General features: G+C 44.9%; 1 protein-coding gene across 2 annotated transcripts in view; it reads left to right on the top strand.

Annotated features, from left to right (window-relative positions):
* The window catches only part of LOC120980924 (FGF1 intracellular binding protein), a 177,389-nt gene that overhangs the window by 31,967 nt on the left and 121,186 nt on the right, over positions 1-24,236 (top strand). For both annotated transcript variants that reach the window (XM_040410302.1, XM_040410304.1), the window contains exons 2-3: positions 3,289-3,384; positions 6,618-6,816. In XM_040410302.1, coding sequence (XP_040266236.1) covers positions 3,300-3,384; positions 6,618-6,816 — 284 coding nt within the window. In that variant the 5' untranslated portion in view covers positions 3,289-3,299. The remainder of the gene's footprint in view (positions 1-3,288; positions 3,385-6,617; positions 6,817-24,236) is intronic.

Below are 24,236 nucleotides of genomic sequence, written 5' to 3'. Positions count from 1 at the left end.
TCATCAGACGGATCCGCTCCTATAATGCAGACGTTTGGATCCGTTCAGAACGGATCCGTCTGCATTATAACTTAGAAAATTTTCTAAGTGTGAAAGTAGCCTGAACGGATCCGTCCAGACTTTACATTGAAAGTCAATGGGGGACGGATCCGCTTGAAGATTGAGCCATATGGTGTCATCTTCAAGCGGATCCGTCCCCATTGACTTACATTGTAAGTCTGGACGGATCCGCTCGCCTCCGCATGGCCAGGCGGACACCCGAACGCTGCAAGCAGCGTTCAGGTGTCCGCTCACTGAGCGGAGCGGAGGCTGAGCGCTGGCAGGCGGATGCATTCTCAGTGGATCCGCCTCCATTGAGAATGCATCAGGGCTGGACGGATGCGTTCAGGGCCGCTCGTGAGCCCCTTCAAACGGAGCTCACGAGCGGACACCTGAACGCAGGTGTGAAAGTAGCCTTATTTATATTTTTGTGGAGGTGAGGTGAGAAAAACAGCAATTCCAGCATTGTTTTTTACATTATTTTTTACAGCGTTCACCGTGCGGGATTAGTAACATGATACTTTTATAGATCAGATAATTATGGACACGGCGATACCAATAAAAAAAATACATTTCATTTTTTAATGACATAAATGAACATATATGAGAAAAGACAATTTTTATTTTATTTTTTATTTATTTTATTTACTTTTTTAACCTTTTTTTTTTTTTTTTAAAGACCTATTTGGATCTTGAATGTCCAATGGGCCTGATTGCAATAGAGTGCATTGCAATAGTCATCTATTGCAATGCACTGTATAATCAGTGCTACACTTATACTAAGGCTGACCAGACCCTCAGGGTCTAATCAGCCTTAGGTACATGACAACCTGGACCCCTTTGTAAGGCATCTGGTTGCCATGGCAACCATCGGGGGCGCTGCCATCACAGCAGTGGCAGCCCGATGGAAGAGAGAGGGAGCTCCCTCCCTCTCAACCCCATGGATGCCGCGGGCGGCTACTGACTGCAGCATCTATAGGGTTAAATGGCCGAGATCGGTGCCAAACTGCTGATGGCAGAGCCCTGATAAGCAGTTTGGACGTGACTGTACGACCAGATGCACTTAATTACTTGTGATTTGGACGTACAGTTACGTCCAAATGCGCGAAGGGGTTAAACACAATATCATAAACTACATGCATAAATGCTTCATATATACAATGCAATTAAAAATACATTTATGCTAATGTTACAGCAAATGTATTAAAGGAGTTGGCTGTTGATAGTTCATCAATATCAGATCAGCAAGAGGCTGACTTCCGGCACCCCCGCTCATCAGCCGCTTGAAGATGATGCAGTACTGGTACAAGTGCAGCCCTCTCTTCATTGTTTACCTGCTCGCTGTCACAATTGCAGCAGTGAGCCAGTGGAATTATTCAAGTCAATAAGAAGGAGCCGTTCCATTGAAGTGAGAGTGATTACACCTGCACACCGCTGCTATTGTGACAGGGAGCATGTAAACAAGAGAAGGCAGCGCTCGTACAAGCACTGCATCCTCTTCATACAGCTAATTGGTGAGGCTGCTTTCTAATCAACTTACAAAATCCTTTACCAATCCACTCTAAAGAAGTAACATGCAACCTCAGAAGCGGATTTCAATTTAGTGGTGGAAAAAAAACGCAACCATGCACATGGTGATGTTCTTTTCATTGAAGTCAAAGAAATGCGGATTTCATGGCGGAAAAAGTCCTTTTTCTGCAATGAAATCTGTGGCAGATTTTATTTGTGTAAACATACCCTAAGGCCTGACACACATAAGCGAGTTGAATGCAAGGAATGCATGTGTCAGTGAGAGGTCCCGTTCTGGTCTCTGCTCCTCTGACTGCTTTATGTCAGTGTTATACAATACATCACAGAACTCTAAGGCCCCTTTCACACGGGCGAGTATTCCGCGCGGATGCGATGCGGGAGGTGAACGCATTGCACCCGCACTGAATACCAACCCATTCATTTCTATGGGGCTGTGCACACGAGCGGTGATTTTCACGCATCACTTTTGCGTTGCGTGAAAATCGCAGCATGCTCCTCTTTGTGCGTTTTTCACATAACGCAGGCCCCATAGAAATGAATGGGGTTGCGTGAAAATCGCAAGCATCCGCAAGCAAGTGCGGATGCGGTGTGATTTTCACGCACGGTTTCTAGGAGACGATCGGGATGGAGACCCGATCATTATTATTTTCCCTTATAACATGGTTATAAGGGAAAATAATAGCATTCTGAATACAGAATGCATAGTAAAACAGCGCTGGAGGGGTGAATCACCATGGTAAAAGATCATGTGACGTACCACGTGATGACCGGAGCGACGTCATCCCGCAACGCACCCGCACATTTTCCCGCAACGCCCGTGTGAAAGAGGCCTAAGGGTTAAATTGCATTATAAATCAGTATAAGGGCTCATGCACATAACCATTGCCTGTTTTGCGGTGTGCTAATTGCGGATCCACAAAACACGGATACCAACCATGTGCGTTCTGCATTTTACATAATGGAACATCCGGGCCATAATAGACAGTCCCTATCCTTGTCTGTAATGCCAACAACATGTTCTATATTTTGCCAGATTTCATGGAACGCACATACGGATGCGGACAGCACACTTTGTGCTGTCCGCATCTTTTGTGGCCCAATTAAAGTGAATGGGTCCACATCCAACCTGCAAAAAATTCTGATCAGATGCGGACAAAAAATAAGTTTGTTTGCCTGTGCAGTCCTGTCAGAGGAGCAGAAGCCAGAACGAGACCTCAGACACACAATGTGAGTTTCTTGCATTCAGCTCACTGTGTCTGGCCTAAAGGTTCACATACTTTTTCCACTCACAGACATGATATTGGAACATTTTCCTCAATAAAAAACGACTAAATCTAATACTTTTAGCTCATTTGATTTTGTTATCTTGATCTACTTCTATGACTTATCTGAAAATCTCATGTAGTTTTTGGTCAAATTTTATGCAGAAATCTAGACATCTCACAAACATCACTGTAGATGGTGTCCCACACGAGGGTACCTTTTGTAGAGTGAAGTTTCTGTAATCAATGTGTGACAGCTATTCAATTAGTAATCCATGTAGCATAACCAAAGTAAAATCTGGTTAAAATCCCACTCCTGTGAAGCCAACACTGGATACAATTGTATTCACTTGTCCCCGTCATATGATAGACCTCCGAACATAAAAGGCATACATATTGCTGTCAAATGTTACATTAAATGGAGCCATTCTTCTAATCCAAAGTTTTCTCTTCACAGGGGTTCTCACTATGGCCAATGAATTGGATTGTGTTGTTGGAAATACCACTCTGATTGATGAAGAGGTTTATCAGCTCTGGCTGGATGGATATACAGGTAGTAAATTCACCCGAACAACTCCCTCCACTCTCATCCATGCTGGTTAGGTTGAGTTACATCACCATTTAGCTTCCCGTTCTTCTGATCTGTGAAAAGTAGGCTTGAGCGAATCGAGCTTCTGATCACAGATCCGAAGTCGATTCGTTAGAAAACTTTGTTTGTAATGCTATTGCCGTACAGTATTTACAATGTATTTGCTCCGTGTATTAAAACTTTGCCTCGTCCGAATACGCAGATAGGAATACCAAAGTCATTTACCGAAGTCTCACACAACTTCAGACAAAGTCTTCCTACATGAAGCAAATACATTGTAAATGCTGTACGGAAACAGCATTACAAAGTTTAATAGATAGTCTTCGGATGTATTAGAATCAGTTTGAGTTAAAAATAACTGATCCGTCTTTTTTTGAGCATCAGTTATGATCAGTTTGCATCTGGTAGCAGTGTTTGGCCTCATGCACACGACCGTTAGTGTGTTTTGGCGGTCCGCGAAACCGCAGATCCGCAAAACATGGATGGCGTCCGTGTGCGTTCTGCAATTTTGCGGAACGGCTCGGACAGCCTTTTATATAACTGCATATTCTTGTCCGCAAAGCGCGGACAAGAATAGGACAGGTATATCTTTTTTTTGCGGACCACGGAACGGAGCAACGGATGCGGACAACACACGGAGTGCTGTCCGCATCTTTTGCGGCCCCATTGAAGTGAAAGCTGCAAAGAAAAAGGGGGTCAGTCAGCACATCCCAAAGCGCAGGGGCACGTTGCTATGGCTGAGAACAAGACTGTTAAAACAAAACATGCAATGCAACAGCTCTCTGCAAACTAAATAAAGTACAAAATTGCATCATAATTGCAAATGTTATACTAATAAGTTAGAGATGCTTGGCAAATCGCTTTGTACAAATTATTTGAGCCCGTCTGCCGCACGTCAAGGCGATCTCTAGTTAGATGGGTTCCTAACACAAAATTTTACCTGTTATGTGCCATGAACGGCTATCATATAATTCAGAAAGTGCAGGTTCCACATGCATGCTGGATCCGCCTGAATTTCTGTAATTTATTGGTGCCAAAATGGCCTCCATTATATCCACGGAAAGCATATACCAGCATGCATGCCGGGCCCACTCCACACCACCCCTGGCGCCAAAAGGTCACCAAGGACTGCAATGAGAGTCCACACACTATTTCTCTCCTGGTGCCAGATGGCTTCAGTGAGTGAGGGGGGAGCAGCCAAGCTATATACTAACACTAATTAAAATCAGCCAATGGGGCAGACGAGCTGGAAGGAGTGCACGACTAAGGAGGCAGCCACAACCTCCAGCACAAGCTGCAAAGAAAAAGGGGTCAGTCCAGCACATCCCAAAGCGCAGGGGCACGTTGCTATGGCTGAGAACAAGACTGGTAAACAAAACATGCAATGCAACAGCTCACTGCAAAACCAAATAAAGTACAAAATTGCATCATAATTGCAATGCTATACTAATAAGTTAGAGATGCTTGGCAAATCGTTTTGTACAAAATTATTTGAGCCTGTCTGCCGCACGTCCAAGGCGATCTCTAGTTAGACGGGTTCCTAAACACAAAATTTTACCTGTTATGTGCCATGACGGCTATCATATAATTCAGAAAGTGCAGATTCCTATATAGCTTGGCCTGCTTCCCCTCACTCACTGAAGTCATCTGGCACCAGGAGAGAGATAGTATGTGGACTCTCATTGCAGTCCTTGGTGACCTTTTGGCACCAGGGGTGGTGTGGAGTGGGCCCGGCATGCATGCTGGTAACTGCTTTCCGTGGATATAATGGAGGCCATTTTGGCACCAAAAATGACAGAAAATTCAGGCGGATCCAGCATGCATGTGGAACCTTGCACTTTCTGAATTATATGATAGCCGTCATGGCACATAACAGGTAAAATTTAGTGTTAGGAACCCGTCTCACTAGAGATCGCCTTGACATGCGGCAGACGGGCTCAAATAATTTTGTACAAAACGATTTGCCAAGCATCTCTAACTTATTAGTATAGCATTTGCAATTATGATGCAATTTTGTACTGTATTTGGTTTGCAGTGAGCTGTTGCATTGCATGTTTTGTTTAACAGCATTGAAGTGAAAGGGTCCGCATCCGAGCCGCCAAATCTGCGGCTCGGATGTGGACCAAAACTACAGCCGTGTACGTGAGACAGGCAGAGTTGGATCGCTTCTACTCCAGGTAGGCCAGGTTCACATCTGCATTGTGAACTCCGGCAGTCTGTTCCGGTGGAGGAACAGACTGCTGGAGTTCACCGTCTCCAGCTTAGTCGGACACCACCGTGCACTGCTAGATCCCCATTCACTGCAATGGGATCCGGCACTAATCTGCCGCTTTCCGGCATATATATAGACTTTCAGCTGGACAAAACATGTTACATGTAGCCGGATACAGTGAACGGATTACAGTGCTGAAGTTCACTACGCAGATGTGAAGTCAGATTTGGTTGGCTTATATCCAAACAGGACAGCGAGGTGGAGGAACAAGAGACTTCTGGGACATTGAGTGCAGATTTCTTTATATATTTTTTAGTTTTAATAGTAATATGGGATAAAGCAGAACGAGGTGAAATTAGGAGATGAATGGAGGGGTTGCTGGGATATATATATATTTTTTTGTGCATTTTCTATGTTTATTGTTCCTTTAAAGGGAACCTGTCACCTTCCAAAACCATCCCAAGCCGCCAGCAGTGTGTTTCTGATGATGCCTTTCTTCCTGAAGGCAGATGCAGCAAAAGTACTGAAAACGTTCCTTTATCCCCTGTCGGCGCGCTTCTCCACACATGCTTGAAGTCAAAGGGGCAGCGGCCTCCTTGCTTCAAGTCGCGGTAACCACGACCCCTTCCTGCCCCTTCGCTGAGACTGACAGCCGGCTGTTTGGCTGGCTTTGCCGAACTCTCGTGTATAAGCGCTGTCAGTGACAGCGAAGGGGCAGGGAAGGGGTCGTGGTTACCGTGACTTGAAGCAAGGAGGCCGCTGCCTCCCTGACTTCAAGCATGTGTGGAGAAGCGCGCCGGGCAGGGGATAAAACAACGTTTTCAGTACTTTTGCTGCATCTGCCTTCAGGAAGAAAGGCATCATCAGAAACACGCTGCTGGCTACACGCAGGTACTGCTGGCGGCTTCAGAAGGTTTTGGGAGGTGACAGGTTCCCTTTAAGTCAAAGTTTTATGATTTGTTCTCCTTATAATTATATTTTACAGTGAGTGATGCTGTCAGTATTCGTTTGAAGAGTGGCATTTTAGATCAGACTGGAGCTGGTCCCGATGTCCTGGAGAGTGACACTATGGACCATTACAGAACATTTCAGATGCTTGAAAGACTTCTTCATTACCCACCAAAACTCGTGCAGCAGTTGCTTTTTCAGATCCCACCTTACAAGCAGAGCATGCTGATTGAGAGGTAATAATACTCTGCAAGCAGCGTTTTCGTGTGTGGCATGGGAAACTGAACAAGTCAGAACCGTTTTTTATTTTTACATGAGAAAAACGCATCCGGCGCCAATTGAATTACAATGTTTTTTTTTTGTGCCAGATCTGGTTTCTTCATTTTTCAATATAATACACCCGGATCCGTTCTGAATGGATGCAGCCGGTTGTATTATTAGGACAGAATTATTTTGCTGTGATTGTATAGCAATAACGCCAATGTGAAAGTAGCCTTAGACAGTTGACATACCTCAAGAAGCCACTCTAGCACAGTAGATTTGGGTGCAAACTGGCACACAGTTTACAGTGGATATGATAGGATGCTAAAACAAAAACAAAAAATCTTTATTTGTCGTAATGTGTTAAAAGACGGGCTGGGATAAGAAAGCCCAAAAACCAAAATTACCAAAAAATAGGGGATTAGTAGAATTTAAACCCACTGTCAGTGTGCTCTATTAACACCTTCCTGCCCAGGCCATTTTTTTGCAAATCTGACATGTGTCCCTTTATGTGGTAATAACTTTAAAATGCTTTTACTTATTCAGGCCATTCTGAGATTGTTTTCTCGTCACATATCGTACTTCATGACAGTGTTAAAAATGAGTTAAAAAAAAAACATTTTTATTCATAACAAAATACCAAATTTACCAAAAATTTTTAAAAATGTGCAAATTAGCTAATTTCAATTTCTCTACTTATATAATAGATAGTAATACCTCCAAAAATAGTAATTACTTTACATTCCCCATATGTCTGCTTCATGTTTGGATCATTTTGAAAATTACATTTTATTTTTTGGGGACGTTAGAAGGCTTAGAAGTTTAAAAGCAAATCTTGAAATTTTTCGTAAAATTTACAAAACCCACTTTTTAAGGACCAGTTCAGGTCTGAAGTCACTTTGTGAGGCTTACATAATAGAAACCACCCAAAAATGACCCCATTTTAGAAACTACACCCCTCAAGGTATTCAAAACAGATTTTACAAACTTTGTTAACCCTTTAGGTGTTCCACAAGAATTTATGGAAAATGGAGATGAAATTTCAGAATTTCACTTTTTTGGCAGATTTTACATTTTAATCCATTTTTTCCAGTAGCAAAGCAAGGGTTAAAAGCCATATAAAACTCAATATTTATTACCCTGATTCTGCGGTTTACAGAAACACCCCACATGTGATTGTAAACTGCTGTATAGGCACACGGCAGGCACAGAAGGCAAGGAACGCCATATGGTTTTTGGAAGGCAAATTTAGCTGAACTGGTTTTTAGATGCCATGTCCCATTTGAAGCCCCCCTGATGCACCCCTACAGTAGAAACTCAAAAAAGTGACCACATTTTGGAAACTACGGGATAAGGTGCCAGTTTTATTAGTACTATTTTGGGGTACATATGATTTTTAATTGCTCTATATTACTTTTTTTTCTGAGGCAAGGTAAGCAAAAATTGTTTTTTGACCGACTCTCTTAGGTAGGGTCTCATTTATTGCGGGACCAGGTGATGGTCTGATTGGTACTATTTTGGGGGGCATACGCCTTTTTGATCACTTGCTATTGCAATTTTTGTGATATAATGTGACAAAAATTGCTTTTTTTTACACCTTTTTTTTTTGGTTAGTGGTTAGTTCATGTGATATTTTTATAGAGCTGGTTGTTAAGGACGTGACGATACCTAATATGTATACTTTTTAATTTTTTCACTTTAGCACAATAATAGCAGTTTTGAAGCAAAAAATAATCATATTTTAGTGTCTGCATTGTCTGAGAGTGATAGCTTTTTTTTTTTTTTGATTCTCTTAGGTAGGGTCTAATTTTTTGTGGGACGAGGTGACAGTGTTATATTTATAGAGCCGGTCATTACGGATGTGGCGATACCTAATATGTGTGTTTGTTTGTTTTTTGTTTGTTTTTTCAGTTTTTTATTATAAAATAAGGGGAAAGGGGCATTTTTTTATTTTTTACCTTTTAATTTTATTTTTATTTAAAACACTTTCTTTGTACTTTTTTTTTCTTTACTTTATTTATGATGTTCACTTTTGGGGGTCCTATCCCCTCTGCAATGCATTACAATACATCTGTATTATAATGCATTGCCTGATCGTGTACTACAGTGAGTAGTACACAAACATGTTGCCTAGGAGACCCAGCCTGAGGCTGGATCTCCTCGGCACCCGTAGAAGGCAGGTCCCGATGCCGTTCAAGGCATTGGGCAGCCTCTGCATGGCATCGGGCTGCCTTATGGTGTATCGAGTGCCCGCCACAGCAGCGCGGGGACTCGATGAGATCACTCACCCGACACAAACCCCTTCTATGTCGCGGTCAGCGTGGACCACGGCATAGAATAGGTTAATCCACCGACATCGGCAGGGGCCCTTCTACTACGTACTGCCGGGCCCCTGCAGTGACGTACTATTACGTCAAATTGCGGGAACGCAGTGGTTCCCATGACGTAGTAGTATGTCATAGGTTGGGAAGGGGATAAAATCCCACTCATTCACATTACATGGTGGAGTGTAGAGAGCCTTTTATCCTGAACCCCAAAGTGGTATAGTTCATCCCTACTGCAAATACCTAAATTGCCTAACTATCTGGATAGACAGCAATACGATTCTGAGTGCCTGAGAGAAGCTAAATTGAAAGAGGCCGCTGGACACACTGTAGCATTTGCCTTATTAATCATGCTACTCAAAGCTCTATTCTCACACACGCTACCCTCTTGTGATTCAGGACATGAAGCAGCTGCCTATCTCCATCTGTACTTGATCAGCTTCTCGATAGAGTTGAGCGGACACCTGGATGTTCGGGTTCGGCCGAAGTTCGGAAAAAGTTCGAGTTCGGGACCCGAACTTGAACCGAACTTGACCCCGAACTCCATTGAAGTCAATGGGGACCCGAACTTTTGAGCACTAAAATGGCTGTAAAAATGTCATGGAAAGGGCTAGAGGGCTGCAAATGGCATCAAAATGTAGTTAATAATTAGGGTACACCCCAAAACATTAGGAAATATAACCTGTGATAACCCCCTCCAATCATGCTAAACACACGTTCAGACAATACACTGGCTGCAGGGCAGGCCAGCACCTCCAAGGGGTTAAGGGCAAGCTCAGGCCATGTGCCCAATTTGGAGACCCAGAAGTTGCAGGGGCTGACCCCTGTCAGTCAGTTCATGTAGGCGTGTGTATACTTAGGCTGGGTTCACACCTGAGCGTTTTACAGCGCGTTCCTACGCGCTGTAAAACGCTCAACAGGCAAAAACCAATAATTCCCTATGGGCATGGTTCTCACCTGAGCGTTTTACAGCGCATACGAACGCGCTGTAAAACGCCCTACGCCCCAAGAAGTACAGGAGCTTCTTTGGTGCGTATTGTCGCGCGTTCCCGCAAAAAGACTTAGCTGGAACGCGCGACAATAGGCGTTTGCTTGTTTCCTCGCACGTATGTAAACGCCCGATAAAAACGCCTGTAAAAAGCGCATACAGAGTACGCTCAGGTGTGAACCCACTGTTACTGCCCCACCATGTTGCACGTCCCCCGTGATGTTCACGATCCAATTTGATATCTGCTCTATCAACTTTCGATGTTCTTTTATGCGCCTACCATGGTGATCACGGGTGGCGGGGAATCAGGGTTCCAGGCCAGAGAGGGAGCGTGAGAAAAAGAGACCAAATTTAAAGGAGGATCCATTTTTTCAAATATAATATTAGAGTTGAAATATGGGAGAAATTATTAAAGCATAAAAGTGTGACAACTTTTCAAAGTTTAAGCATTGAATGTAAGGATGTGGTGTGCATTAATTACTGAATAATTTATTACATTTTATTCCCTGTCACCTATGCATAGCAGGTGTTTATTCACGTCTAAAATTGTATAATGTCAACCCAAGAATGTAACAGAAAAATTATTGAAATTTATTAAGCTGTCAACTAGGTAGAGGAGGGTATATTACACCCAAAAATTGGTGAATTTCACCAAAAAACTTAACTGACAATTATTTTTTATTTTTTGGTCTACTAGGTATAGGAGTGTTACATCACACCCAAAAATTGGTGAATTTCACCAGAATATATACATGACAATTTTTTTATTTTTTTTTAACCTGTCTACTAGGTATAGCAGTGGTACTATACACCCAAAAAAAAAATATTTCGGCAGAAAATGTAACTGACAATTCTTTAAAAAAAAAATTCCCGTTCCACTAGGTATAGCAGTGGTACTATACACACCAAAATTGGTGAATTTCACCCTAAAATGTAAATGACAATTTTATTTATTTTTTAACCGGCCTATTAGGTATAGCCGTGGTACTATACACCTAAAAATTGGTTAATTTCATCCGAAAAAGTAAATGACAATTTTCTTTTTTTGTTTAACCTGTCTACTAGGTATAGCAGTGGTACTATACACCCAAAAATTGGTTAATTTCGCCAGAAAATGTAAATGACAAAGTAGTGAAATGATATAAAATAAAACACGTACAAAAAAAAAATGGATTTATGAGGTTGAGTTCTATACGGAGTAGGAGTTTGAGGAGGCGGTGGACGTAGCGGAGTAGGTGGAAGCGTCGGTGGAGGAGGATGTGTCAACACAGGTTTTTGGTTTTAATTTAACCACCTCCGGACCGCCTAACGCAGGATCGCGTTCCGGAGGTGGCAGCGCTGCGCACAGTCACGCATATACGCGTCATCTCGCGATGGCCGAGATTTCCTGTGAACGCGCGCACACAGGCGCGCGCGCTCACAGGAACGGAAGGTAAGAGAGTTGATCTCCAGCCTGCCAGCGGCGATCGTTCGCTGGCAGGCTGGAGATGTGTTTTTTTTAACCCCTAACAGGTATATTAGACGCTGTTTTGATAACAGCGTCTAATATACCTGCTACCTGGTCCTCTGGTGGTCCCCTTTGTTTGGATCGACCACCAGAGGACACAGGTAGCTCAGTAAAGTAGCACCAAGCACCACTACACTACACTACACCCCCCCCCCCCCCCGTCACTTATTAACCCCTTATTAGCCCCTGATCACCCCTGATCACCCCATATAGACTCCCTGATCACCCCCCTGTCATTGATTACCCCCCTGTCATTGATCACCCCCCTGTAAAGCTCCATTCAGATGTCCGCATGATTTTTACGGATGCACTGATAGATGGATCCGATCCGCAAAACGCATCCGGACGTCTGAATGAAGCCTTACAGGGGCATGATCAATGACTGTGGTGATCACCCCCCTGTCATTGATTACCCCCCTGTAAAGCTCCATTCAGATGTCCGCATGATTTTTACGGATGCACTGATAGATGGATCGGATCCGCAAAACGCATCCGGACGTCTGAATGAAGCCTTACAGGGGCATGATCAATGACTGTGGTGATCACCCCATATAGACTCCCTGATCACCCCCCTGTAAAGCGCCATTCAGATGTCCGCATGATTTTTACGGATGCACTGATAGATGGATCCGATCCGCAAAACGCATCCGGACGTCTGAATGAAGCCTTACAGGGGCATGATCAATGACTGTGGTGATCACCCCCCTGTCATTGATCAACCCCCTGTAAAGCTCCATTCAGATGTCCGCATGATTTTTACGGATGCACTGATAGATGGATCGGATCCGCAAAACGCATCCGGACGTCTGAATGAAGCCTTACAGGGGCGTGATCAATGACTGTGGTGATCACCCCATATAGACTCCCTGATCACCCCCCTGTCATTGATTACCCCCCTGTAAAGCTCCATTCAGACGTCCGCATGATTTTTACGGATCCACTGATAGATGGATCGGATCCGCAAAACGCATACGGACGTCTGAATGAAGCCTTACACGGGCGTGATCAATGACTGTGGTTATCACCCCATATAGACTCCCTGATCACCCCCCTGTCATTGATCACCCCCCTGTCATTGATCACCCCTCTGTAAGGCTCCATTCAGACATTTTTTTGGCCCAAGTTAGCGGAATTTTTTTATTTTTTTTCTTACAAAGTCTCATATTCCACTAACTTGTGTCAAAAAATAAAATCTCACATGAACTCACCATACCCCTCACGGAAACCAAATGCGTAAAATTTTTTAGACATTTATATTCCAGACTTCTTCTCACGCTTTAGGGCCCCTAGAATGCCAGGGCAGTATAAATACCCCACATGTGACCCCATTTCGGAAAGAAGACACCCCCAGGTATTCCGTGAGGGGCATATTGAGTCCATGAAAGATTGAAATTTTTGTCCCAAGTTAGCGGAACGGGAGACTTTGTGAGAAAAAAATAAAAAATATCAATTTCCGCTAACTTGTGCCAAAAAAAAAAAAATTTCTATGAACTCGCCATGCCCCTCATTGAATACCTTGGGGTGTCTTCTTTCCAAAATGGGGTCACATGTGGGGTATTTATACTGCCCTGGCATTCTAGGGGCCCCAAAGCGTGAGAAGAAGTCTGGTATCCAAATGTCTAAAAATGCCCTCCTAAAAGGAATTTGGGCCCCTTTGCGCATCTAGGCTGCAAAAAAGTGTCACACATCTGGTATCGCCGTACTCAGGAGAAGGTGGGGAATGTGTTTTGGGGTGTCATTTTACATATACCCATGCTGGGTGAGAGAAATATCTTGGTCAAATGCCAACTTTGTATAAAAAAATTGGAAAAGTTGTCTTTTGCCAAGATATTTCTCTCACCCAGCAAGGGTATATGTAAAATGACACCCCAAAACACATTCCCCAACTTCTCCTGAATACGGCGATACCACATGTGTGACACTTTTTTGCAGCCTAGGTGGGCAAAGGGGCCCACATTCCAAAGAGCACCTTTAGGATTTCACAGGTCATTTACCTACTTACCACACATTAGGGCCCCTGGAAAATGCCAGGGCAGTATAACTACCCCACAAGTGACCCCATTTTGGAAAGAAGACACCCCAAGGTATTCCATGAGGGGCATGGCGAGTTCCTAGAATTTTTTATTTTTTGTCACAAGTTAGTGGAAAATGCTGATTTTTTTTTTTTTTTTTTTTTTTTTTTTTTTTCATACAAAGTCTCATATTCCACTAACTTGTGACAAAAAATAAAAACTTCCATGAACTCACTATGCCCATCAGCGAATACCTTGGGGTCTCTTCTTTCCAAAATGGGGTCACTTGTGGGGTAGTTATACTGCCCTGGCATTCTAGGGGCCCAAATGTGTGGTAAGGAGTTTGAAATCAAATTCTGTAAAAAATGACCTGTGAAATCCGAAAGGTGCTCTTTGGAATATGGGCCCCTTTGCCCACCTAGGCTGCAAAAAAGTGTCACACATCTGGTATCTCCGTACTCAGGAGAAGGTGGGGAATGTGTTTTGGGGTGTCATTTTACATATACCCATGCTGGGTGAGAGAAATATCTTGGCAAAAGACAACTTTTCCCATTTTTTTATACAAAGTTGGCATTTGACCAAGATATTTATCTCACCCAGCATGGGTATATGTAAAATGACACCCCAAAACACATTCCCCACCTTCTCCTGAGTACGGAGATACCAGATGTGTGACACTTTTTTGCAGCCTAGGTGGGCAAAGGGGCCCATATTCCAAAGAGCACCTTTCGGATTTCACAGGTCATTTTTTACAGAATTTGATTTCAAACTCCTTACCACACATTTGGGCCCCTAGAATGCCAGGGCAGTATAACTACCCCACAAGTGACCCCATTTTGGAAAGAAGAGACCCCAAGGTATTCGCTGATGGGCATAGTGAGTTCATGGAAGTTTTTATTTTTTGTCACAAGTTAGTGGAATATGAGACTTTGTAAGAAAAAAAAAAAAAAAAAAATCATCATTTTCCGCTAACTTGTGACAAAAAATAAAAAGTTCTATGAACTCACTATGCCCATCAGCGAATACCTTAGGGTGTGTACTTTCCGAAATGGGGTCATTTGTGGGGTGTTTGTACTGTCTGGCCATTGTAGAACCTCAGGAAACATGACAGGTGCTCAGAAAGTCAGAGCTGCTTCAAAAAGCGGAAATTCACATTTTTGTACCATAGTTTGTAAACGCTATAACTTTTACCCAAACCATTTTTTTTCTACCCAAACATTTTTTTTTTATCAAAGACATGTAGAACAATAAATTTAGAGTAAAATTTATATATGGATCTCGTTTTTTTTGCAAAATTTTACAACTGAAAGTGAAAAATGTCATTTTTTTGCAAAAAAATCGTTAAATTTCGATTAATAACAAAAAAAGTAAAAATGTCAGCAGCAATGAAATACCACCAAATGAAAGCTCTATTAGTGAGAAGAAAAGGAGGTAAAATTCATTTGGGTGGTAAGTTGCATGACCGAGCAATAAACGGTGAAAGTAGTGTAGGTCAGAAGTGTAAAAAGTGGCCTGGTCTTTCAGGGTGTTTAAGCACTGGGGGCTGAGGTGGTTAAAGGGCTTCTGTCACTCCACTAAACTCATTTTTTTTTTTGTCTCCTTAAAATCCTTATGCTGCGATTTCTCAATATATAGGGCTATTACTCAGTTTGGTTCAGTAGTTATTTAAAAAAAACTGACTTTTATAATATGCAAATTACCTCTCTAGCAGCAGGTAGGGCGGCTACCTGCTGCTAGCAGCCGCATCCTCCATTCATAATGACGCCCCCTCCTCATGTTGATTGACAGGACCAGCCAATGCGCTCGTCCTCTGACTGGCCCTGTCTGCGTTTTAAATCTCGCGCCGGTCTTCAGTTGGCGCAGGCGCACTGAGTGGAGGACGCTCGCTCGGCCGCTCCATCCTCAGTGCACCTGCGCTGTAAAATTAAGGTACACTCCAAAAGAGTGTGAAATATCCAAAATACAAACATGAGCAATTGCGCTGCAGTATAACAATGGCTGCTTAGTGCCGGTATACATGTCTATTCTGCACAAGGTATGGACAAGTCCTGAGGGATCCATGCCTGGTTCATTTTAATGAACCTGAGCTTGTCCACATTGGCTGTGGACAGGCGGCTGCACTTGTCTGTGATGACGCCCCCTGCCATGCTAAACACACGTTCAGATAATACACTGGCTGCAGGGCAGGCCAGCACCTCCAAGGCGTAAAGGGCAAACTCAGGCCATGTGCCCAATTTGGAGACCCAGAAGTTGAAGGGGGCAGACCCGTCATTCAGTACGTGTAGGCGTGTGCACACATACTGCTCCACCATGTTGGTGAAATGCTGCCTCCTGCTACGATGTTCCATATCAGCTGGTGGTGCTGGTTGTTGTGGCGTGCTGACAAAGCTTTTCCACATGTCGGCCATGCTAACCCTGCCTTCTGAGGTGCTGGCGGTGCCCCAGCTGCTTTGGCGACCTCTTCCTCGTCCTCTGCCTTCGCCTTGTGCTTCCACTGTGCCCCTGCTGTCAGGTGGGAATGCCACCAGCAGCGTGTCTACCAGCGTGCGCTTGTACTCGCGCATCTTACGATACGATTCCAGTGAGGAAATTAAGGACTGTACGTTGTCCTTGTAACGGGGATCCAGCATCGTGGCCACCCAGTAATCAGCACAAGTTAGAATGTGGGCAACTCGGCGGTCGCTGCGGAGACACTGCAGCATGTAATCGCTCATGTGTGCCAGGCTGCCCAGAGGCAACGAAAAGCTGTCCTCTGTGGGAGGTGTATCGTCTGTGTCCTCTGTATCCCCTCCATCCATCCACCAGTGATGGCCATGAGCTGGTCTGGGTGCCATCCTGCTCTGAACATGGTTCCTCCTCCTCCATCTCATCCTCCACCTCGTCATCCTCCAGAACTGGCCTGGCTGGACAATTGTGTACCTTGTGTTTGTGGGTGCAGGAACCCACCTTCGGAGCCACTTGGGAATGACTGGCCGGAAACCCTACGAAATGATCCCTCTTCCTCCTCCTCCTCCTCTTCCATCATCGCCAGGAGCGTTTTTTCAAGGAGGCATAGAAGTGTAAGGCCTCTTTCACACGGGCGTTGCGGGAAAATGTGCGGGTGCGTTGCGGGAACACCCGCGATTTTTCCGCGCGAGTGCAAAACATTGTAATGCGTTTTGCACTCGCGTGAGAAAAATCACGCATGTTTGGTACCCAAACCCGAACTTCTTCACAGAAGTTCAGGTTTGGGTTAGGTGTTGTGTAGATGTTATTATTTTCCCTTATAACATGGTTATAAGGGAAAATAATAGCATTCTGAATACAGAATGCTTAGTAGGTGATCAATTGAGGGTTAAAAAAAAATAAAAAAATTAACTCACCTTCTCCTCTTGTTCGCGTAGTTCCCGATCTCTTCTTTACTTCTTTAATGATGAGTTGTGGGCTAAAGGACCTTTGGTGACGTCAGATCACATGCTCCAATCACATGGTACATCACCGTGGTGATGGACCATGTGATTGGAGCATGTGATCTGACGTCACCAAAGGTCCTTTAGCCCACAACTCATCATTAAGAGACCGGGAACTACGCGAACAAGAGGAGAAGGTGAGTTAATTTTTTTATTTTTTTTTAACCCTCAATTGATCACCTACTAAGCATTCTGTATTCAGAATGCTATTTTTTTCCCTTATAACCATGTTATAAGGGAAAATAATACAGTGAATAGACTGTCACCTAGCAACCATGCGTGAAAATCGCACAGCATCCGCACTTGCTTGCGGATGCTTGCGATTTTCACGCAACCCTATTCACTTCTATGGGGCCTGCGTTGCATGAAAAACGCAGAATATAGAGCATGCTGCGATTTTCACGCAACGCATAAGTGATGCGTGAAAATCACCGCTCATCTGAACAGCCCCATAGAAATGAATGGGTCGGTATTCAGTGCGGGTGCAATGCGTTCACCTCACGCATCGCATCCGCGCGGAATACTCGCCCGTGTGAAAGGAGCCTAATAGTAACGCTGAGAACGGCGTTATCGGCACTGGGCATGTTGGTGGAGTACTCGAAATAGCGCAACAAGGAACACAGGTCTCGCATGGAGGCCCAGTCATTGGTGGTGAAGTGGTGCTGTTCCGCCTAGCGACTCACCCGTGTGTGCTGCAGCTTCACTATCGCCTTCTGCTGCTCGCACAGTCTGGCCAGCATGTGCAAGGTGGAGTTCCACCTTGTGGGCACGTCGCATATGAGGCGGTGAGCAGCAGCGTGAGAACGCCGAAAGCGCGCATAGACGGCCCGCACTTTATACAGCAGCTCTGACATGTCGGGGTAATTTTTTAGGAATCTCGGCACCACCAAATTCAGCACATGCGCCAGGCAAGGGATGTGCGTCAAACCGGCTAGTCCCAGAGTTGCTACGAGATTTCGCCCCCATTATCGCACACCACCAGGCTGGGCTTGAGGCTGACTGGCACAAACCACTCATCAGTCTGTTGTTCAAGGCCCGTCCACAGCTCCTGCGCGGTGTGGGGTTTGTCCCCCAAACAGATACGTTTTGAAACTGCCTGCTGTCGTTTACCCCTGGCTGTGCTGAAGTTGGTGGTGAAGGTGTTGCGCTGACTGGATGAGGAGCTGGTAGAGGATGAGGAAGCAGAGTAGGAGGAGGAAGGCAAACTGAAGCACCCTGCAATCCTCGGTGGTGGAAGGACATGCGCCAAACTGCTATCCGCCTCAGGCCCAGCCGCCACTGCATTTACGCAGTGTGCTGTTATGGAGATATAACGGCCCTGACCGTGCTTACTGGTCCACGTATCCGAAGTCAGGTGCACCTTGCCACAGATGGGGTCGCGCAGTGCACACCTGATTTTGTCCCCTACTTGGTTGTGAAGGTAAGGGATGGCTCGCCTTGAAAAGTAGTGGCGGCTGGGCACGACGTACTGTGGGACAGCCACCGCCATAAGGCCTTTAAAACTATCTGTCTCCACCAGACGGAATGACAGCATTTCAAAGGCAAGTAATTTAGAAATGCTGGCATTCAGGGCTAGGGATCGCGGGTGGGTAGGGGGGTACTTCCTCTTCCTCTCCAGCGTTTGGGATATGGAGAGCTGAACGCTTCCGTGGGACATTGTGGAGATGCTTGGTGACCCAGGTGTTGGTGTTGCTGGCAGATCCTCTGTTTGTGGGGTGCCAGGTGGCACTGTCACTCCAGAGGTGGATGAAGAGGCCGCGACTGCAGCAGAAGAGGAAGCAGGAGGAGCCAGAGACCTTTCTTGGTTTTTGAGGTGTCTACTCCACTGCAGCTCGTGCTTTGCACTTAAATGCCTGGTCATGCAGGTTGTGCTCAGGTTGAGAACGTTTATGCCTCGATTCAGGCTCTGATTGCACAGCGTGCAAACCACTCGTGTCTTGTCGTCAGCACATTGTCCGAAGAACTACTTGGAGCTGGCTTTGGTGTGCTCGGTCCCTTGCTGCAGTGGGCAGTAGGAGGCGTACTGTCTAGAGGACGGCCGCTCCGCTTTTGCACCCTGCTCCCTCTTCTGCTGTGCTGGTGGCTCTGTGCGACCACCGCCTCTTCCTCCGAACTACATCGGTCACTCGCATGACCTTGATTCCATGTGGGGTCAAGGACCTCATCGTCCTCCACATCATCTTCCACCCAGTCTTCACCCCTGACTTCCTTGTCGGTCTGCACACTTTCGATAGCCCCAGCAGTTGGCACCTGTGTTTCGTCATCATCCGAGACGTGCTGCGATGGTCCTCCCATGTACTCATCTTGAAAAATAAGTGGTTGGGCATCGGTGCACTCAATCTCTTCCACTTCTGGGGCAGGGCTACGTGGATGCAGAGTTATGCATCCACTTCTGGGGCAGAGATTTTCTTTGCGCAAGGGCCCTATCTCCTGGATCGTGAGGTGTCTGAAGAGCATGACAGAGAGGGAACGAGATCTAAACGTAGTACACCACCGAGAACACTTCAAGGTTCAGCACTACGAGAGTCAAAAAACAAGGCTTCTACTGCCAAGGATCAGAGGAGACAGCACCGCTGACGGACTTCGCCTGTGATTTTTTTTTATCTTTAACCCCTTAGGAAAATAAGTGGTTGGGCATCGGTGCACTAAATCTCTTCCACTTCTGGGGCAGGGCTAGGTGGATGGCCTTGGGAAACCCTGCTAACAGAGTCATCAAAAAGCAGAAGAGACTGCTGCGTGACTTGGGGCTCAGACTGCTTGGCATGTTTTGCAAGGGGGTGAGGTGAAAGACTGATGGACATCGGCTGCAGGTGCCAACTGTGGTCCTTCAGCAGGAGACAGGGTGGGAGACAATGTGTAGGAAGTGGGTTGCTGACAGTGGATCCAATCTTCTATCGCCTGTACTTGTTCAGGCCTCACCATTCGTAGCAGCATTAGGCCCAACCAAATACCGCTGCAGGTTTTGTCGCCTACTCGCACCTGAGGAAGGGGTTTCACTTGTGCTTGTAGCTGGCACAGATCGACCACGTCCTCTCCCTGCAACAGGAGCTCCACCAGCAGCACCACGACCTGGGCCACGTCCCTTATTTGCCGCTCTCCTCATATTTTTAGAATTTAGGATCTTGCCCTAAATGGGTGTCTAATTAATAGTAGAAAAGAAAGACAGTATGTAAAGGGTGTATCTCACACTGCCTGAACCAGACTAGGCCTCAATTAAAGATTTCTTAGCACAAAATGGCTGTATTTCAAATGCCTAATTCAAACCCCTGTATGTATAGGGGGTATCACACACGCCCTGAATCATTGTAGGCCTGAAGTAAATATAACTTTGCACAAAAAGGCTGTATTTCAAATGGCTGTATTTCAAATGCCTGATTCAAACCCCTGTATGTAGGAGGGTATCTCACACGGTCTGAACCAGTTTAGGCCTGCAGTAAATATATCTTTGCACAAAATGGCTGTATTTCAAATGGCTGTATTTCAAATGCCTAATTCAAACCCCTGTATTTATAGGGGGGATCACAAACGCCCGGAACCAATGTAGGCCTGAAGTAAATATATCTTTGCACAAGATGGCTGTATTCCAAATGGCTGTATTTCAAATGCCTGATTCAAACCCCTGTATGTATAGGGGGGATCACACACGCCCTGAATCAGTGTAGGCCTGCAGTAAATATATCTTTGCACAAAATGGCTGTATTTCAAATGCCTAATTCAAACCCCTGTATGTAGAGGGGGGATCACACACGACCGGAACCAGTGTAGGCCTGAAATAAATATATCTTTGCACAAAATGGCTGTATTTCAAATGGCTGTATTTCAAATAGCTGTATTTCAAATGCCTAATTCAAACCCCTGTATGTATAGGGGGGATCACACACGGTCTGAATCAGTGTAGGCCTGAAGTAAATATATCTTTGCACAAAAAGGCTGTATTTCAAATGGCTGTATTTCAAATAGCTGTATTTCAAATGCCTAATTCAAACCCCTGTATGTAGAGGTGGTATCTCAGAGGGCCTGAACCTCTGTAGGCCTGAAATAAATATATCTTTGCACAAAATGGCTGTATTTCAAATGCCTAATTCAAACCCCTGTATGTATAGGGGGGATCACACACGCCCTGAACCAGTGTAGGCCTGAAGTAAATATATCTTTGCACAAAAATGGCTGTATTTCAAATGGCTGTATTTCAAATGCCTAATTCAAACCCCTGTATGTAGAGGGGGATCACACACGACCGGAACCAGTGTAGGCCTGAAATAAATATATCTTTGCACAAAAAGGCTGTATTTCAAATGGCTGTATTTCAAATGCCTGACTCAAACCCCTGTATGTAGGGGTTATCTCACACGGTCTGAACCTGTGTAGGCCTGAAATAAATATATCTTTGCACAAAATGGCTGTATTTCAAATGGCTGTATTTCAAATAGCTGTATTTCAAATGCCTAATTCAAACCCCTGTATGTAGAGGTGGTAACTCAGAGGGCCTGAACCTCTGTAGGCCTGAAGTAAATATATCTTTGCACAAAATGGCTGTATTTCAAATGCCTAATTCAAACCCCTGTATGTATAGGGGGGATCACACACGCCCTGAACCAGTGTAGGCCTGAAGTAAATATATCTTTGCACAAAATGGCTGTATTTCAAATGTGTAATTCAAACCCCTGTATGTAGAGGGGGTATCTCACAGGGCCTGAATGAGTGTAGGCCTGAATTCAATATTGGTGCACCAAATGGCGGTATTTAAAATCTCTCAATGTAACCCAAATGTATTAAGGGTGTCTCTCACAGCGACATCTGCATGAAAGGCTGCCAACTAAATTTTTTGTGCCCAAATGAGTGTTTGTTTAAAAACTGAATTTGACAGCAGTATATAAGCCTGTAATTTCACACGTGCTGATGCTGCAAGGCCTGAAAATAGTGTTTTTTTTGTCAAAAGAGTGTGTTTTTCAAACCCCAGAAAATGATGGGTGTATTTCTACCTTAAATTGCACACTGACTAATACAGATGTTGTAGTTTGCCCCCAAAAAATGGTGATTTGCAATGTCCCAAAAGCTCAGATGCAGTGCTGGTGCACTGAGCATGCATAAAATGGCCGCCGCCGCCACCCACCTAACTAACAGAATTCTAAAAGTTAGTATTTTTTGGTCAATGAGCTCAGGGCAGGGTAAAACAATAGTGCCCTGCACCCACACAACTATTTGTCTGTAGATCGCTGAGTTAGATTCTCTCCCTGAAATCACAAGTCCAGCAGCATCCTCTCCCTACACTTGTATCAGCAGAGTGACGTGCAGCGCTACGTGACTCAAGCTTATATAGAGCCTGGGTCACATGCTGCTCTGGCCAATCACAGCCATGCCATTAGTAGGCATGGCTGTGATGGCCTCTTGGGGCAAGTAGTATGACGCTTGTTGATTGACTGCTGTGCAGCCTTTTAAAAAAGCGCCAAGAAAGCGCCGAACAGAGAACCAGAACTTTTAGGAAATGTTCGGGTCCGGGGTCCAAAAATCCTAAAGTTCGGTACGAACCCGAACTTTACAGTTCGGGTTTGCTCAACTCTACTTCTGAACCAAGGTTGCTACACTTTGTTCCTGCTCTACTCAAAATACAGTTCCTATGCTGAGGCTCCACGCGTTTCAAAAATCTCATCAGGAGCCCTTATATACAGAACTTTGAGGAGTTATATGTAGATCAGCAGGGTAACACCGTGCATGCCATGTCACACGTGCATGCAGGCGTATCCGGTACTGGAGCGGCCTTGCCAAACTGGCACACAACCAGATTTATTATTCTATTATTATTATTATTATTCAGACTTTCCTCTCTCGTCCAGCTTTCGCTGAGCAAGACACACCACTCATAATGGCACTAATATGCCTCTCTGGCAGCTCCACTGCCATAACTGAAGACAGGTTTTCCTTAGCAATGGTCATTTACAGCTGTTGCTACGGCACGACTTCTGAGACTGTTTTTTAATAATAATTAGCAAAATCGCTTAAAGGGGTATTCTCATCACAGCCATTGTCTGATAGGTTCAGGTCCCAACTCTAGGGCCTACGGCCTACAGTGGGATGCGAAAGTTTGGGCAACCTTGTTAATCGTCATGATTTTCCTGTATAAATCGTTGGTTGTTACGATAAAAAATGTCAGTTAAATATATCATATAGGAGACACACACAGTGATATTTGAGAAGTGAAATGAAGTTTATTGGATTTACAGAAAGTGTGCTATAATTGTTTAAACAAAATTAGGCAGGTGCATAAATTTGGGCACTGTTGTCATTTTATTGATTCCAAAACCTTTAGAACTAATTATTGGAACTCAAATTGGCTTGGTAAGCTCAGTGACCCCTGACCTACATACACAGGTGAATCCAATTATGAGAAAGAGTATTTAAGGGGGTCAATTGTAAGTTTCCCTCCTTTTCTCTGAAGAGTAGCAACATGGGGGTCTCAAAACAACTCTCAAATGACCTGAAGACAAAGATTGTTCACCATCATGGTTTAGGGCAGTGGTGGGCAAACTTTTTTGTCAACTGAGCCAAATATCGCCAAAACCACGATTGAAATTTCTTTTGAGAGCCACATTTTTAAAACCTAAAATATATAGGAAGGAAGCGCATGCTGAAGTGAATGGGTCCATGATGCGGGCTGCACACGGCGGTGTGCAGCCCGCATAATGGACCTATTCACTTCAATGGGTCCAGGATCCGGGATATGAGTGCTACAGAGTGCTTCCGTGGTGCTTCTAGCTGTGCCTCCGCACCGCAAAAAAGTAGTGCATGCGCTACTTTTTTGCGGTGCGGAGGCACAGCCAGAAGCACCACGGAAGCACACTGTAGCACTCGTATCCCGGATCCTGGACCCATTGAAGTGAATGGGTCCATGATGCGGGCTGCACACGGCCGAGTGCAGCCCGCATCATGGACCCATTCACTTCAGCATGCGCTACTTTTTTGCGGTGCGGGCAGTCGGATGCGGATCGCGAACCCCATTCAAGTGAATGGGTCCGCGATCCTCATGCAGCTGCCCCATGGTCCGTGTCCATGCATTGCGGACCGCTATTTGCGGTCCGCAGCACAGGCACGGCGCCCTTACATTCGTGGGCCTGAGC

The sequence above is a fragment of the Bufo bufo genome, chromosome 10, assembly GCF_905171765.1.
Source record: "Bufo bufo chromosome 10, aBufBuf1.1, whole genome shotgun sequence".
NCBI classification, from domain to species: Eukaryota; Metazoa; Chordata; class Amphibia; order Anura; family Bufonidae; genus Bufo; species Bufo bufo.
Note: the sequence above shows the minus strand (reverse complement) of the source record. Positions and strands in the feature narration are given on the sequence as shown.